Below are 17,343 nucleotides of genomic sequence, written 5' to 3'. Positions count from 1 at the left end.
CAAATACAGCAGCACATAACACTACGTCACAGATACTGTGCTCTTCCGAAGAGTGGAGAAAAGCACGCTGTAGAAACGTGACCACGTTGAGGAACACACAGTGCCACACGGACCAATCAGAAACCGCGGAGTTACGTGCGTCAGCCAATGGGCGGAACCAAGGCTGAAGGTGCGGCGCCAGAAGCGAGCAGCCATTCGTGTGCGTTGCTGCGGGGAAATATAGCTTTTATAGCCACCAAAACACCTACTCCACCACCGGAGACGAGTGACAAGGACGCAAGGGGAGTTTAGAAGAGCTAAGTGGTTCTCCGTGTTACAATCAGTCGTCTTTTTATTACTTAATCGCCGTTATTCAGTGTATTTACATAACCAGCTTTCCACAAGCCTCGCTGGCGACAACCTTACGCTCAACTAACACGTCAGTTACTGTTCGTCCCTTGTGTAACTTTGATCAGGCCATGTCTCCGGAGTACAGTTCTGCGTAAATGATCTCAAATTGTTGAAACATTTTGTTCTTTTTTCACCGTTTTGACAAACAAGTTATACAACGAGGCGGGTTAGTGTTTGCACCGCGCAGGTCCTAACGCCCGGCGGGTTGTCAGTCACGTTGCCGGAGAGCGCCTGTTGACCAAATGCTTCAGCCTCCAACGCGTTCTAAGTTCTTTGTCACCATGGAAAAGGTTTTATTGGAGCAAGGTTAACTCCACACAGGTTGAGATCATAAAACAAAACTTCGTCATTTGTATTCACTCAGTGTCACGCCTGTACTTATAGTAAATTTGCATACGGTGTAGCTATCTAAGTCCGAGTGAAGAAGGTAACATTTTAAAGCAGAAGACCTCCATCCATTGGAGTGATGGTCGTTAATACGATCCACTGGTTCAGGAAGGGCTTGCGGCTCCACGACAACCCATCCCTCAAGGAGTCTCTGCTGGGAGCCGACACTGTCCGCTGCATCTACATCCTTGACCCCTGGTTTGCTGGCTCGTCCAACGTTGGGATCAACAGGTGGCGGTGAGTCCATCGCGAGTGGTCCACACTAGACCAATCCTGTATGTGATTGTACAACACGCACAGATGAGTCTTATTTATACTTGGAAAATACAAGTATATTGAGTGCTAAAGCTTATATTTGCATCCCTCACGAGCTTGCTGGCCTTTTGTACGTTTTTAATTTTGCAGGCGCCCGAAATATTTTTGTATTTGCAGTCTCTCTCAAAAGCCTGAGTGTTCATTCAGTTTTTTCCAAAGCCGTTAACAGATGAACATGTTGGAATGAGAGGACATATGTCTGCATCCATGAGTCCTAAAGTCCTAAATGGTCGTTATTTATTTGTTTCGGACAGGCTGAGCAAGTTACATACATGATCACATGTGCACAATTCATCATATCCGAAAAGGAGAAAGAAGAAGTTTTCGACCATTCTTACCACGTGTGAATGTGAACATGTTCTAATATAGTTTATTCAGTGGCGAAAGAAAGAAGCAAATAACGTAAATAAAAGATTTTTCTTGTGGTCGTGCTGATGTGACCTTTTTTATTTGTCCAGTTCCAAGATGTCTTTGAACGACAATAGGTACTTTGTTTTCATTTGGCCCTCTGTTTAACATGATGTACATTTTACAGTGACAGTCCACCTGCTTCCCTAAATCACGTGCTTTCTTGGCTATGTTGGGGTTGCGTTTTGTCAGGCGCTCATTTTGGTCGACGTTTGTTCCTTTCAGTTTCCGTCTCTGTTTCAGCAATGCTATTTTTGTGGGGGGGGGGGGGTTGTTGGTCATATAGTCAGACAAGACTAAAATTGCTAAATATGATGTATTAAGGGATGATGTAACTATTAACATACACTTTTTAGTCCGTAACTTGTCCACCTTACTCATATGGAGCATCCCCGTGGTTTGACCAGGACCTGTAGAAGTTATTTGTTGACTCAGTACTACCATGCAGATCCACAGTCGCCACCCACCCCGGACATAGTGGCTTTTATTGTGAGGGCGCCCCCTGCTGTAACTGGCAAGGGCCGCAACAGAGGGTCCATGTTGTCGTTATATAACAGGAACCAGGGATGACGCAGATGCTGTTGTTATGCATGAAAGAAAAGTAACCTGCGCCCGAGCACTTGACAGAACTTTATGTAGTGAACTCTTCATGGGGTGCATGAAGCAGGTTTATTCTGACCTTAAAGTGACCCCCCTCCATACGCCGGCGTATCACTCAAGTGGGTCAGTGTGTTAGTAGACCCCCCACCCTCCTGCCTCCTTCCTGTCTTTGTGACCTACTTCTGCAACGAGACCCCACTCCCCCCGCCCCTCCAACTATCTCCACGCAGCAGAATAACTGTGATCGCTAATCCGTACAAAGCCACTTCTGTCTGATATCCACACTGATGGCGTCGTGGGGTTTTTGCTTGCCCGCCCAAAGCGAAGGAAAATTAGGAGGTTGTACTGGAAATGGTGAGGCGTGTGATGGCGGAAACTCGGACAAGCTGACATCAACCGATTTGAGAATTAGTTGCAGTATGATGGGTTCATTCAAACAGCTTGTAGGTATATGCTTAGTTGTCTGAACAAAACATCCACAGGCTAAAAAAAAAATGCCCCCCGCGCTGCAGTTTATGATATGAAAAAAGGATCCATAAAACCTTAAATTAAACAAAAACATATTTTACTTACTTTTTCAAGAGAACATACTGTATATCAAACTTACAGCGGATGAGACAGCTTCTTTGGATGTGAGAGTACATTGGTGGAGTTCTTGCAGGAGATCCAGGCAAGCCTAGGTGGGCTCCAAGTGAGAGAGCAGTCGTCTTCTAACGCTGACAAAGGCTGCTCATCTCGTCTGATTAATTCAATTATTTTTTGTGCTATTAGCTTAGCCTTCTGACTGTCACGCACATACGGACGAGTGTTGTCCACATGGCTGCTTGAGATGCTGTTTGACTGATGATCACACCGTGAACCTCGAAATGCTCTTCAAATGCTGTATGCGCCACAAGATGGTATTTGTGGCATGTGTTGGCAGTTAAGTTCCACACGGCAGACATGATTGTTTTTGTTTTGGCACGTCTGCGCACTGTGAAGGAAAGTAGGAGGAGGACGCTGGCCAAAATGCTAGTTAGGGCAAGACACTACACTGCACGCAGGGATCACCGTGGGCTGCATTAGTACTAGGCACAGGTGATCGGCGTTGAAAGGCATTTATCGACATATGCCAATCTCGTGATTTTTCACAGAAATCGGCCGATCGATTGCAGCATCCCTACACATAATACATGTAACATACTTGGCGTGTGATTCAAATGATCTGATACTATTGAAGAGACTGGTGCTGGGCAAATAGATTTTCAGACGTGTGGCATCTTTTAGCTTGATTTCATTTTCTGAGCTGTTAGTACATATAAAACACAGTGATAAAAATTGGCATATTTCACACATAGTTCCAAATGGTGATTAATTCATTTCACAACTGATTCATTTGATAAAAGATTGAATCATTTGACAGCCCCAATTTCATCATGATTTCAATCATGTTTTATTTGCTCACTTTCCATCTCCCACGGCGCTTTACTTGCATTCCATGCGCATGCGTCATAGCCAATTATGCAATTAGACAAAAACATCGTCTGCCCTTAGAGGGAAAGTCGTGTTCCTATAGCAACAGGAAGAACAGGAAGTTCCATATTAGTTCCACTTATTTTTCTGTGTTTGTGTATGTTTCTTCTGCCTACGCCAACCTAACACACACAAATGCAAGTGATATGCATGTGGGTAAAGTGTGTCCAAAAAGGAAATGAAGTACACACACACCCACAAACATGTCCTCTATCAAACATGCAGTGTGAAAAATGTCATTTCTGTCCTTTTTAGATTCCTGCTGCAGAGTTTGGAGGACTTGGACTCCAGCCTCCGTAAGCTCAATTCCCGCCTTTTTGTGATAAGAGGCCAGCCCACGGATGTCTTTCCCAGACTCTTCAAGGTGACGCCTTTTATCCCATTTAAGCGTTGCAAGCAGACATGATGACATGACGCGCAAACCCCCCCCAACATACACACACACACACACACACACACATACAAACACAAATAATCTCTCTTTCACTTCTCCAGGAGTGGAAAATATCTCGCTTGTCTTACGAGTACGACTCTGAGCCCTTTGGGAAGGAGCGAGATGCCGCCATTAAGAAGCTGGCCTCCGAGGCTGGCGTGGAGGTGACGGTCCGCATCTCCCACACGCTTTATGATCTGGACAAGTGAGTGCACCACCCCAGCCCCCGCCCGCCCTCACCTCACCCACTAATCATTTCTCATTCCCTCCTGTAGGATCATCGAGTTGAACGGGGGTCAGTCCCCCCTCACCTACAAGCGCTTCCAGACCCTCATCAGCCGCATGGACGCCGTGGAAGTGCCCGCCGAGTTCATCACGGCCGAGATCATGGGGAAGTGCTCCACGCCGCTGGCCGACGACCACGACGACAAATTTGGGGTGCCGTCCCTGGAGGAGCTGGGTGAGTAACGACAGGGATGATACTAAAGAGTTTATGAACGCGCGTATCATGTGGTGTTTCGCTTGCAGGCTTCGACACAGAAGGCTTGTCGTCGGCCGTGTGGCCGGGAGGAGAAACCGAAGCACTCACGCGGCTGGAGAGGCATTTGGAGAGGAAGGTCTGTCAATTTAGATACTTAACCTCTTAAGACCCACTTTTTATGCAAGTCCACCCTTTCCCTATGATATGATATGACTTCTTTCCTGTGACTTCCTTAGAAATTTGGAGGCCGGATCTCATTTTTATTGACTGTAAGCTGCAGATGACATGTCAGCCATTCAGCTAAGATGTTCCATTCAGGGGCGCAGCCAGCCATACACACACGTTTACTAGTAGAAATATCACTGTTGAGCTATTTTGTAAAAAAAAAAATAAATTATATAGTGGAAAATATTTGCTCACACGTGTCCATATGTGTTATAAATATCGTACGTTGTTCACTCTGTTGAATTAAAAGTTGATTTGCACCAGTAAATTTTGTTTTTGACACGCCGCTCTACTTTATTTTATCTACAAAAGGCTTCGGAAAAACGATTAAGCGCGATAAACGAGCGATAACTGTACATCCATCCATCAAAATCTCCTTGTTATTTTCATATCGACATTATTTATGTATGTACTGAAAAACTATTTATTTGGCTTTTTTCGGGAGAAATGGTGTAGGTTCCCAAACTTTCTACAGTTGCGTACCCCTTCAGACATTTGACTTGAAGCCATGTCCCCCCTACTGCTGCACACTTAAACATAAACCATTTTTGCATTTCATTCAATTGAATTATTAAACATGATTCATTGGTTAATTCATTTTATAGTCAAAATTCTAGTTCAAAAACTTTTCGATAACAGTTTTACATGACCACTGCTAAATAGTGTAGAGAAGATGTGAATTTCTCTTGGAGATGAATAAAGTATTTAAGTATTCATTCTTATTTCAGCCGGTTGTTGGGATCCTCGCCTTTGAATGGGTTGAATTTTAGCTCTGCTTTTGTTCATTTGCAATCACTATGATTTAAATCTGTATATTAATTTGATAACCAATTGAAAGGGAACATGGTAAAACATGATAAAGCAGTATCCAAAGTACAAAAATACACACAAGCCTCATTTTCTCTCATTTTCTCTCCACTCTCTCATCCTGACACACAAATACTTTGACAGGTTTTCACAGTGAGGGGATTGGAACACCAATATAAGTTAAACCTTCAAGATTAAACACCCATCATACACAACATAATCATCAAACTTATTCATATAACTCACACAGAGCAATGAAGAACTTCATGCCGTGTGTCCTTCCTTCTTTCTGCTATGACGGTGCGCTCTGTGCTATGAGGCCTTCAGGTGCGCTCATAAATGGGAGTGTTAGGTGGTAATTGTTTTTCATTTTTATTCACGTACCCCTAATGACAATTCACATGATACGCGTACCCCACTTTGGACACCTAGGGTCTAGGGCTTAAGAGGTTTAACACGTCAGTAGAGTTTTATGGTCCATGTTGGCTTGCATGTACACTCATTATTGTCCTCCTGCAGGCTTGGGTGGCCAACTTCGAGCGTCCCAGAATGAACGCCAACTCTCTTCTGGCCAGCCCCACCGGCCTCAGCCCCTATCTGCGCTTCGGTTGCCTCTCCTGTCGTCTGTTTTACTTCAAACTCACCGACCTCTACAGGAAGGTACGTCTGCAGAGAACCACGTATCAGTAAACAAACAAGGATTCTCCTCCTACCTTTCCTGAGTCCATTCGGTCCCTGAACCCCTCCCCCTCCCCCTCAGGTGAAGAAGAACAGTTCGCCCCCGCTCTCGCTCTACGGCCAGCTGCTGTGGCGCGAGTTCTTCTACACGGCGGCCACTAACAACCCCTGCTTCGACAAGATGGAGAGCAACCCCATCTGCGTGCAGATCCCATGGGACCGCAACGCCGAGGCGTTGGCCAAGTGGGCCGAGGGCCGCACCGGCTTCCCCTGGATCGATGCCATCATGACCCAGCTGAGGCAGGAGGGCTGGATCCACCACCTGGCCCGGCACGCCGTGGCCTGCTTCCTGACCCGAGGGGACCTGTGGATCAGCTGGGAGGAGGGCATGAAGGTGGACAAGAATGATGGGACAAGAGAAGATTTTGACTTCAAAGTGGAGAAGGTCTGACTTTTCTTTGTATGTTGTGTGTCTGGAGGTGTTTGAGGAGCTGCTGCTGGACGCAGACTGGAGCGTGAACGCTGGCAGCTGGATGTGGCTCTCCTGCAGCTCCTTCTTCCAGCAGTTCTTCCACTGCTACTGTCCCGTCGGCTTCGGACGCCGCACCGACCCCAATGGAGATTACATAAGGTGTGTAGCAAACACTCCATTCAACCTTTCCCACAGGACTGTAATCAGCCTGTGGTGGCTGTGGCTTTTAGGGGATGACGGAAAGTGTAGTTGACCATGACGCATATGTGTGTAATTGTAACGGATGCTGTGGGAGAGGCAAAAAGTGAGTAAAAAAACATGAAAATCAAAACAACTACCTTTACAACTTGGTGTGAGCTTGTCATTTTTAATGTCATAAACAAGACAGTCGCCTGTGTGTGATTTTCAGTGGGTCAGGGGCCCACATCAGCACTCGTTGAGAAGAGCGATACCTGCTTTCATGTCAGTCTCCAAAAGTCTCCTCACTAGATTTGTTGCTAGTCCCTTTCTTTGAAAAAGAGTAGAGTCGCTAAGTTGGCAACAGTGATCCCTCCCGTTATATCTTCTTATTCTCTGGCAGACCAGGGGCCCTCATTTATAAAGCTTGTGTATGCACAAAACAGGGCCGAAAAGTTGTGATCTATAAAAACACAACCTGACGTGAGACTGTGCACCGGTACGCCACCTTTGTAGCCGGCGTACACACTTTTTGGAGACATATCAAAAAGGCGACGTACATTTTAATGATTTAAAGTCATATGTTTACAAATAAACATGAAATGGAAGGCATTAACGAGTTATCCATCATTGCATAAGAAAATCAAGCCGTTATTGCCTTAACATTTGTGGAAAGTGTTGTTATTTGACATGACACTGATGGATATCAATTGTCATTTATCATAAAAAGCATTATGCACCCGTGTGGGATCCGGACTAAAAGATACCTGAAAAACACAACACCACGCTTGAATACTTCATTTTATTTTATAGTCATGATATTACGTGTTCGATTAATATTAATCTTACCAAACATCAAGTTGTCAAAAAAAATCATTCTATAGGGTTTAAGGTTACAAGGCACAGAGCTAATATGTCCTCACTGCTCCATTTCTGCCTTTTCTTTGGACAATTTATTTTTCATTGCATATGTCAACATGTCATCAATAGCAACATTTATTTAAAACGGCCTTTACTCGTGTGGATAGTGTCGGGGCAGTGTGAGTAAACTTTCTCTTTCCTTTTCCACAAATGATGAGGTTTTCTTTTGTTCTTCATAAAATAATTTTAATATAACTAATAGTTTGATGGCGTTAATGTCATCATTAAGTTAAATATTTTTTTAAATATCCGTCTGGAATTACAGCAATTGATTTTTCACATACCTTCATCCCCGTTTTGAGTCGTTGCAGCCACCTTTAAACGAAACAGATTTTGCTAAGCTTATATTAATCTAAAGTGTATCAGTTAGGAAAAATGTAGAAACAAAACGGAAATGTGTGCCTTGATATCGGACGGTTTTGGGTTTGTTTTTTTTCTCCTCGGTTCGCCCTGCTCCGTTCACAGCGATGACATTGGATGTGCTGCCACTCGATCTTTGTTTTATTTGTTATGAAGCTGCTGTGTCTTCCAAATATGACACCTGTTCCAGTATTTCCACCTCCATCTCCGTGAAAGTCCGCTTCCTTAACGTCGTCATCTTCCCACCAGCCGTGATTCCAATGCAATCAAGGCTCTTTAAATATGGACGCCACATTCACGAGTCACTTTGCATTGACCTTCTATGGTGAATTGTAGGCATGGAAAGGGCGTAACTTGAGGCAAGGTTGTGTACGCACACTTCTATCCAAGGGGGAATCTATAAACCACAAATTGCGTGAATGTGTGCATATGCCACTCCTTATAGGTCTAAATATTTTTGTCCGTACTCAAATTCTGGGTTTCTGGTGTACTTTGTGTCCATTCCGTGTATATATCCTAAACAATCCGCGTCTCATCAAACAGGCGCTACCTGCCCATCCTGAGGGGTTTCCCGGCCAAGTACATCTACGATCCCTGGAACGCTCCAGAGGGCGTGCAGAAGGCGGCCAAATGCATCATCGGCGTGCATTACCCGAAGCCCATGGTGCACCATGCCGAGGCCAGCCGCCTCAACATTGAGCGCATGAAGCAGATCTACCAGCAGCTTTCGTGCTACCGAGGCCTCGGTGAGGAGCAGGAACCTCTGCAGGAACCAAGACCTCTGAATATGAAGGCTCATCTCTGCATCTGATTGCACAGGTCTGCTGGCATCTGTTCCCTCCACCTCCAATGGAAACGGCAACAAGCCATCCTCAGATGTGATAGGATACTCAGTTGAAGCACCTCATGATGCTGCAGCTCCATCTGGTAAAATAACTCTACTCCGCTTTCTCTCTCCTGATAAGTGACACTCTTCTTTACAGTACTTGTTGTTGTTTTTTTTGCCGTGTACTTGCAGGCTATCAGATGCCGGTACAGTCCCAAGGAGACTGGCAAAGCGGCGTCATGATGTACCTGCAGGGCGACTCCCAGAGCAGCATGGCCACACATCAGCAGGGTAGGCAGGCCTCCCTCGAGGACTCCCATCCTAATAGAACAAGTACGGCCCGGGGGCCATTTGCGGCCAGCGGTTGTTTGTTTTTTTTTATTTGCCAGGGGCACATTCTAAAAGTAGAATTTAACAAGAGAACTAAAAAGAAAAAAAAAAACAACCGCAAAAATTGAAAAGTGTTTTTTTTTTTTTTTTTAGTTTAATGTCAAAATATCAAGAGAAAAAAGTTGTGTAATCTAACGAGAAAAAGTCGTAATTTAATGAACTTCGTTTCGTGAGGAAAAACAATATTTTCACAGCATAAAGTTGAAATGTTAAAGGAAATCAAGATTGTTTTTTTTTTATATCATTATGAGAAACTAACAAAACAATGAATGAAGTTGTAATTTTTTGATAATTAGGTCACGGAAAATGTTATGTCACTAGAATAAAGTCAAAATATTATTGGAATAAAATAAAAAAATTTCCAAAAGGAAAGTTGAAATGGTTGATGAGAATAAAAAAAAAAAAATAATGTCATTTTAGTAGCGTAGAGTTGAAATATGAAAGAAAATTATATTTTTAAAAAGTCGTAATATTAGAAGAAACAAAATTTTTTATGGAAATTTTTGGAAAATTAGGTTGGGGAAAGTTATAATATTATGGAAATAAAGTCAAAATATTATGGGAATAAAGTCATGATATTACGAAAAGAAAGTTTTAAAAATGTTTGGAAAATTAAAAAAAAAAAACACCACAGCAAAAATGGGGAGGAAAATAGCAAACTTCATACTAATACGCATTTTCATCCAAATCTCCTATAGTTTTGTCATGAAATATATATAATTTCTTAGCATATCTTTACAAAATATCAAAGTGGTGCTTACATTCTTTCATTTTTTCATAAAAGGTTGGACACCCCTGTAATTGAAGCTTGTTTGTATTCCAGGTTACGTCAGCGCCGGCATGATGTGCTACGCTCAAGGCAGCCGACAGAGTCCTGCACTTCAAAAAGGTAAAGGCGGCTGTGGCATGATAATGATAATGATAATGTAGAGCACAGTCAAATATGGCAACAGCTGGTGGCTGTTCTCATGCAGTTACACGTTCCGGCCACCAGTTGGTGCTGGTACTGTGGGAAACTGGAAGAAGACCACAGAAAAGGAAGAAAGAATGAGATATAGCAAGTTCCTCTGTACATAGAGCACATGAAGGACATGTCAAATACAGTAGCAAAAAGATTAAATACAATAATTAAACAGTAACAATAAAAGAGAACAACGCCTTACTTTTATTTTCATGCACACTAAAAAGGGCCTTGCAATGGAGAGAGGAGGAGGAAATAATTAGACCGCAATACATTATTAACTACACAAGTTTAAAAAATAGTTAAGAACAAAACTGACGTCCTTACTCAGTATAGCGACACGCGGCTCCGTATTCTTACGCCGCACACACATAACGCTCTCTTTTTCTTTTTGTGCAGTATTAATCATTTTTGGGAGTGTGTCATAAACCAGAAAACTAGGGATGCACCCATCCACGTTTTTTAACATTCATACTTGTAGATAGCAACACTATTCCAATTCCAGAGCTCTGTTTGCTTTAATATTATTATTATTGTAGCAGCCACAGACGCTTATAAGAATGATGAGGAGGTGGTCGATCAACAGTATGCTTTGTGGAACAAAGCCAGTAGCTGTAGGCCACAACCACGCCAAAAGAATACCAGCAAATGTAGCTAGGAGAATATATCAGCGAACGTAGCGCTCTCCCCACATGCAGCGCAGCACTCAGCCTCTGACGCGTTCACGGCTTCAGAGACAACACAGAACTCTTAACATAGCACGTCCGCTGACGGTCTTCGAGCTATGTTTGCTGACAACATTAAAGCACAGACATGGCTTATGGGTAGGAAATTGAGAACAGATAACTACAGTGGTGTGAAAAAGTGTTTGCACTTTTCCTGATCCCTTATTTTTTTTGCATGTTTGTCACACTAAAATGTTTCAGATCAAACAATGTAAATGTTAGTCAATGACAACACAACTCAACACAAAATGCAGTTTTTGAATGAAACTTTTTATTATTAAGGGAGGGGAAAAAAATCCAAATCTACATGTCTCTGTGTGAAAAAGTGATTGCCCCCTAAAGCTAATAAGTGGTTGGGCCCCCCTTAGCAGCAACAACTGCAATCAAGCGTTTGTGATAACTTGCAATGAGTCTCTTCCAGCGCTGTGGAGGAATTTTGCCTCATCTTTGCAGAATTGTTGTCATTCAGCCACATTGGAGGCTTTTCCAGCATGAAGCCCCTTTTTAAGGTCATGCCACAGCATCTCAATAGGATTCAGGTCAGGACTTTGACTAGACCACTCCAAAGTCTTCATTTTGTTTTTCTTCAGCCATTCAGAGGTGGACTTGCTGGTGTGTTTTGGATCATTGTCCTGCTGCAGAACCCAAGTTGGTTTCAGCTTGAGGTCACCAACAGATGGACGGACATTCTCCTTCAGGATTTTTTGGTAGACAGCATAATTCATGGTTCCATTTATCACAGCAAGTCTTCCAGGTCCTGAAGCAGCAAAACAGCCCCAGACCATCACACCTTCCAGAAAGTTCAACTTTTGTCTCATCAGACCACAGAGTATTTTCCCAAAGGTCTTGGGAATCATCAAGATGGTTTCTGGCAAAATTGAGACAAGCCTTAATGTTCTTTTTGTTCACTTTTTCCACACAGGGCTGTCTGGGTTTTGATTTTTTCCCCCTTAATGATAAAAGGTTTCATTAAAAAGCATTTTTGTTCAGTTGTGTTGTCATGAACTAATATTTACAACTTGGGGGATCAAGCGGTATAGAAAATGGGTGGATGAACAACTTGGGAGTAATTGTGATAATTTACTGAGTTACTACAAGGGGCGAAAGGAGGCCATGCTGGCCCTGCCTCGGGTTGGCTCGAGCAACCACGCACGAGCATAGAGCGACAGCGAGCAATTATTCAGAGACCGTGAACGCAAGGAGTGTGGTCTTTATGGACGTGGATTTTGGTGTTCATGCCATACTTACCCCTGCTTTAAACGTAACACAAGGGCTGCCTGTATTGCAGTCAAAAAGTCATCTCATTTGGCGCGTGTGGATGCACCTTTAGGTGGAGGATTTATTGGAAACTGTCTTTTCTTGAACCCTTCCCGGTCTTTGCAGGGCCTGAGCACCAGTCCAGCGCTCAAATGAGCAGCAAGCGTCACTGCGAGGACTCTGGAAACGGCAAAAGCTCAAAAGTCCTGAGACACTAGTTTCCAGAAAAAGTTGGTTAGTAGAATCTCCACTTCACACTTGGTCTATGGAATTAATTCAACTAAGATCCTGTTTCTTCTGCTCCCCGCAGGAATCTCCATGTGTTGACCTCCCCCTTAGTAATGACAATTCTTAACATGGCCCATGTTGACCTCCCCGCGGCGTCACACTTTTTTTCTTTTCGGGGGGTTAACACAAGTCGTCATGTACATGTAAAGAATTTGGTAATTTCCACTTGTACATATTGGGTGTTGTGTGTGCATCCTCTCTCTTCGTGTAGCCATAGATCCATTATATATATTTTTGATATGAGAAAACTTGAGAGTGGATGTTTCTTTTGGGACATTTTTTCAATTAAAAGCTGTCCATTTAAAAAAAAAAAAAAAAATGTTCCGAAATCTCGTATCATAAAGCAGCTCCATGTCCAATTTATCTCCTTCTGTTTGAAACTATTTAACAGCTAAATGTTGGAAAGAATCGTTTATTAATTTCAGTGCTCGTCGACTTGCTTGTGTTCCCACTGTAGATGCAACATCACGATAAAGCAGCGCATCCACCGGTGTATAACCCAAACGACTGCTACATTGGCTTCATGGTTCTTCTCAATGTGCTTGTTTAATTAAAATGACTTCAACTGACAAATGGCGTCATGATTTTTTTTTGGAGCGAAGTATGTATGCGAAGTAACAGCAGGTGTCTCAAATGCTTATATTTTGTGGCCCCCTACATCAAAGTTTATTTCCAGTGTGGCCTGTGAGCTTAAGTCCCACAAGAGATGGTCAGAGGCTCTTCAGCCGACTTAATTGTTTTTGTAAAATGACAGAACAACACGTAACAGGTAAGTAAACACATATGACAAGTACTACTACTATGGGGAGTAATAAGAAACATCTGTGTTAACTCTAAACACGGAACTTCAGCAACTTTTAACAAAAAAATGTGCCACAAGGCATGCTGGGAAGCTGGAAGCACTCCCAGCAACGTTGAGTTTGCACCCAAGGGGATGTAGTATCTTCTTTCACTTTCTCACCCAATTCAACCGAGAGCAGTTCTTCTGCGTGCCCTAAAAGACAGCTTCAGCGAAGCGGAGCGATGGGGTTGAAGACCGGCCGCTGCTGAAGCTTATCTCAAAGTTCTTCTTGAGCCCCACGTGTCGCCCAGGCTGCCGCAGCGCAGTCGCCAGCTTCTGAATGCGGTACGGCACAGTCTGTGTGGTGAGCTCCAGCACGTTAGGAGATTCCTTCACCTGCTCCGCGCTCACTCTGGTGTCTGTCAGCCCCTGGAGGTGCCCGGCCAGCATCGGCACAGAGTAGTACAGAACAGCCGGGGAACGACTGACGAGTTCCTTAAGTTCCTGCTTGCTGCAGTATAGTGCTCCCTCCACAAAGGTCTGAGCTTGGTGCATGGCTTCTGGTCTGAGCTCAGCAATGAAAGCCCAGAGGTAGGAGACCAGGCTGAGGAGCTGGTCCGTGATGAAGCCCTGCTGCTTGAGGAAGCCCAAATTGCAGGTCTCAACAGGATGTACAGTTTCTGGCTGAGGAGTTTCTGCAACCAGACGCAGAGGTTTCCCTCAGTGTGTCCCTCCCGGTTGCTTTTCCTGCTGAAGCTCTGCGGGGCGCTGGCCATGAGCTTCCCGATGATCTGCTTGCTGAGACGCAACGTTTGGAGGTAAAGGATGTTAGCCCTCTGGTTGCCATGATGACTTACACTGAAGATGGAGGTCGGAAACTTCTCGATGATGCACATTGGTTCCTGCGTGTTGGGACACACAGACACCCAGAGGTGCCACTGGGAGACCACATCTTCAAGCCAGCACACAACAGTCAAAAATTTGAGAAGATCAAATACATTGTTTTTGGTGGCCGAACTGTTTCCCAAGTATATTAGTGCGTGTGTGAATGTATAAACGAGAGGAATTACATTTCTTTGTAGAAAGGCGCTTTATGAAAGTAGGTCCATTTACTTGTATTCATTTTGCAGCCTTGACACATCCAATATGGCGGCGATGTTAACGTACGGCTCAGTGCTCGGTACGGAGCCTATCTATGTCTATGGTTCAACCAGCCCGGCTCAGGAAAGGCGCAGAAAGGCCCGCCCTAAACATCCGGGTTGTACCAGTGCCGCCTTCAAACACTTTGGGACTTTACACTTTTCGAATCAGCGACTGTCAGGTCGTCGACACAATCACATTCAGCTTTTGTAAAACCAAAGTAAAAGTGTTTAAACGAGATAGGTTTAAGATATGTTCACAACTTGTAAACATGTTTAGGCAGATTTATTTCCTAAAAACACTGCAAATGCCATTTCGTCCTCATAAAACCCCACATTAGTTCATTATGCAACAGTTAAGTCGATCTTTAGCTAACACTACAAGCTATCATGCTACCAAGTTTCAAAACAAAAAACCGAAGTTAGTTGAAGTCATACATGAAAATGCTTACATTTGGCTTATTTATAGTGTCAGCACTGCATAAATGTACACACTGGAGATATAATTTATGAATATTGCAAAACAAGGCAGATATTAAAACAACCTAATTAGCACCTGTCACTGTTGGGAAATGAGCGTTGCTTGTACTGTATCCAAGATGAATAAATTAATCAATACAACATTGTATTTTGTATCCAGAATAATGTAAATGACTTGTTTGTTTTCTTTCTTTTTACACGGGTCAACAAACACAATGCAAATTTCCACCTGTTTTCTGTAATCAAATCCATCCACTTTGAATGCTATTAATGGGAGAGTAAGATGGTTGGTAAGTCCAGTTCTTGTAACTTTACTTTCTTTCTGTTACTTTACGTTCTTCAAGTACAGTCGTCCCTCCCAATATCGCTGTGCAATTATCGCTCCCTTGCTATATCGTGTTTTTATTCAGAAGTTAATTAATGAATAAGTTATGTTTCCTGGTAGACTATGGTCTATTATTAGTCAAAACATATTGAAATACAGGTGATATGTAGTATTCTGGCCACTAGGCGGCAGTAATGACACAAAACACTGAGACATTACCTTACATTACATTACCTTAACACGGCATGAAGTCAGCCAAGGCATGTACCACATGATAGAGTGAAGAAATGTGCTCCTCCCATCCTGTGTGGAAGTGGTAAGTTTTTGGCTTTAGCTTCGAAGAGATATATGTCAGGCTAACTCGTTAGCTTGCTAGCTAGCAGCTGTCTTGTGTCCCTGCAGCATAGGAGTTGCAGAATGAGCCTGGAGGTTTTTTTTCAGAGAGAAGATTATGACGTTGCTGTTTGTTGTGTGTGTGAAAACAGGCAGTGTGCTAGCATGAATTAACTTGATGTTGCGTACCAACAAATATGCACATTATAACGTCATGAAAACGTACCTTGATGCATTCCCACATAGTATCTGTATTAGAGACCAAATATGGGGTGAAAGAAAAATGGTAAAAATACAGTATAGTAGTCTATCTATTTTTTTTTTTAGCATTGCGTCTGAAGGCTTCCAGTCCTGTGGTTAGGGACCCTTGGTGTAAACAATAAATAATAGGAGTGTAAAGGTGACTATCAAGGTTTATATTCCAGGTTTGTATTCCATTTGTTAACATTTAACCTATATCACAGAAATGAATTTAACGCGATCAGGTCTGGAATCAATTAACCGCTATCAACGAGGGACAACTGCACTGACATATTTTACACACTGTGGTTTTTGAAATAATGTGGTACATTAATGATGCTAAAACCAATCCATTGTAGGTCAATGTGTGCTAAGATATTGAAACAAAACAAGCTTACTAGCTGTGTGTCATAGGTGACAAAGTAAAATATGTAATATCTATAAATATGTTATTGATTAAAACGTTTTTTATTGTTTACAATATGCCAAAGGCAATAAAAATGATCTGTGAGCAGCAAATGGTCCCAGGGCCTTGTTTACACCCTCCTTGTCCACTACATGAGGTCACCTTTTAGACATTTTGCTTCAAGTTTAGTTCCTGTGGACAAACATCTGCATCCAAAAGCAAGAAACGTGATGGTAATACATCACATTATCTTCAGGAATCCATTTCAACTAACATCTAATGGCCCTACTGGTGGGGCAGCAGCAGAGGAGTGTTGCTATTTTTAGTCGTGAGGCACACACAGTTGTCCCTGACCACCAGTAAAGAGGACTGGAGCCACCCGCTGTGCTCATGTTGTGCACTGGCGTGTTTTAGTGGAGCTCAACAGGCCATTCCCACCAGCATCAGGTCCAAGGCCTCGTGTAGCCTATCTTCATGTCAAGATTAGGAACGATAATGAGTTTTACTGCATCCCAGCAGCCAAGCAGCGTCACAGGCTTCAGCCCAAGGAGGAGCATGGCCGGCGCATATTTTAATTGGGATTCCTGTACGCCAGAGAGCACCTGTCCCTCCCGTCACTTAGCTAGATCATCATTCCCAAAAGTGCCTTTTGTCATTTTCCACAAATAACACCAAGACTCGGGAACCCCGCACGTCAGCGTTTAAACGTTGCACCATGGGAGCAATTTCTCCTTCTAATCCAGTCTGGAGCGGAGAGCCTCGTAAAAGCAAGAATGTTTTAATTACATTCCAAAGCGGAGACATTATAGCCGACAGCGGTAGAGCTCATCGTTGTGCTCATTGTTCCTACTGAGGGTTGTGTCTGGCGCCAAGCCTCCTTTAAACAGGAAAAAAACTGTTGATAAATCAGGTTGGAGAAGGCTGCTCAATAAATGGAAGAAAAAAATGTATGAACTTGTTACGTCCTTGGGGAGACCCTCACATACGTACTCTGGTTGTCAACCAACTGTGACCTCAAAGAAACAT

The 17,343-nt window shown here is 43.3% G+C and overlaps 1 protein-coding gene and 1 pseudogene across 1 annotated transcript; one reads left to right on the top strand and one right to left on the bottom strand.

Annotated features, from left to right (window-relative positions):
* The first annotated feature begins 156 nt into the window (after positions 1–156).
* On the top strand, positions 157–13,209 carry cry1a (cryptochrome circadian regulator 1a). Its single transcript, XM_054752836.1, has 14 exons — positions 157–1,014; positions 3,868–3,976; positions 4,108–4,250; positions 4,321–4,505; positions 4,574–4,662; positions 6,078–6,218; positions 6,319–6,630; positions 6,716–6,867; positions 8,710–8,912; positions 8,986–9,093; positions 9,185–9,283; positions 10,206–10,271; positions 12,452–12,559; positions 12,636–13,209. Exons 1-13 carry the CDS (start codon positions 857–859, stop codon positions 12,541–12,543), a joined length of 1,857 nt encoding a protein of 618 aa, XP_054608811.1. The 5' UTR covers positions 157–856; the 3' UTR covers positions 12,544–12,559; positions 12,636–13,209.
* A 398-nt stretch (positions 13,210–13,607) lies between these two features.
* On the bottom strand, positions 13,608–14,557 carry LOC129195041 (transcription termination factor 2, mitochondrial-like; annotated as a pseudogene).
* Positions 14,558–17,343: the final 2,786 nt, after the last annotated feature.

This window comes from Dunckerocampus dactyliophorus, chromosome 15 (genome assembly GCF_027744805.1).
Source record: "Dunckerocampus dactyliophorus isolate RoL2022-P2 chromosome 15, RoL_Ddac_1.1, whole genome shotgun sequence".
Classification (NCBI taxonomy): domain Eukaryota; kingdom Metazoa; phylum Chordata; class Actinopteri; order Syngnathiformes; family Syngnathidae; genus Dunckerocampus; species Dunckerocampus dactyliophorus.
This window is presented reverse-complemented; position numbering and strand designations above follow the sequence as displayed.

What these genes read in the sequence shown, in the direction of transcription:
- cry1a (XM_054752836.1), top strand. Translation starts at nt 857, where the DNA reads ATGGTCGTTAATACGATCCACTGGTTCAGGAAGGGCTTGCGGCTCCAC. An exon ending in GCCGTCCCTGGAGGAGCTGG is followed by an intron (nt 4,506 to 4,573) that starts GTGAGTAACGAC and finishes TTTCGCTTGCAG; the next exon opens with GCTTCGACACAGAAGGCTTG. An exon ending in CATGGCCACACATCAGCAGG is followed by an intron (nt 9,284 to 10,205) that starts GTAGGCAGGCCT and finishes TTTGTATTCCAG; the next exon opens with GTTACGTCAGCGCCGGCATG.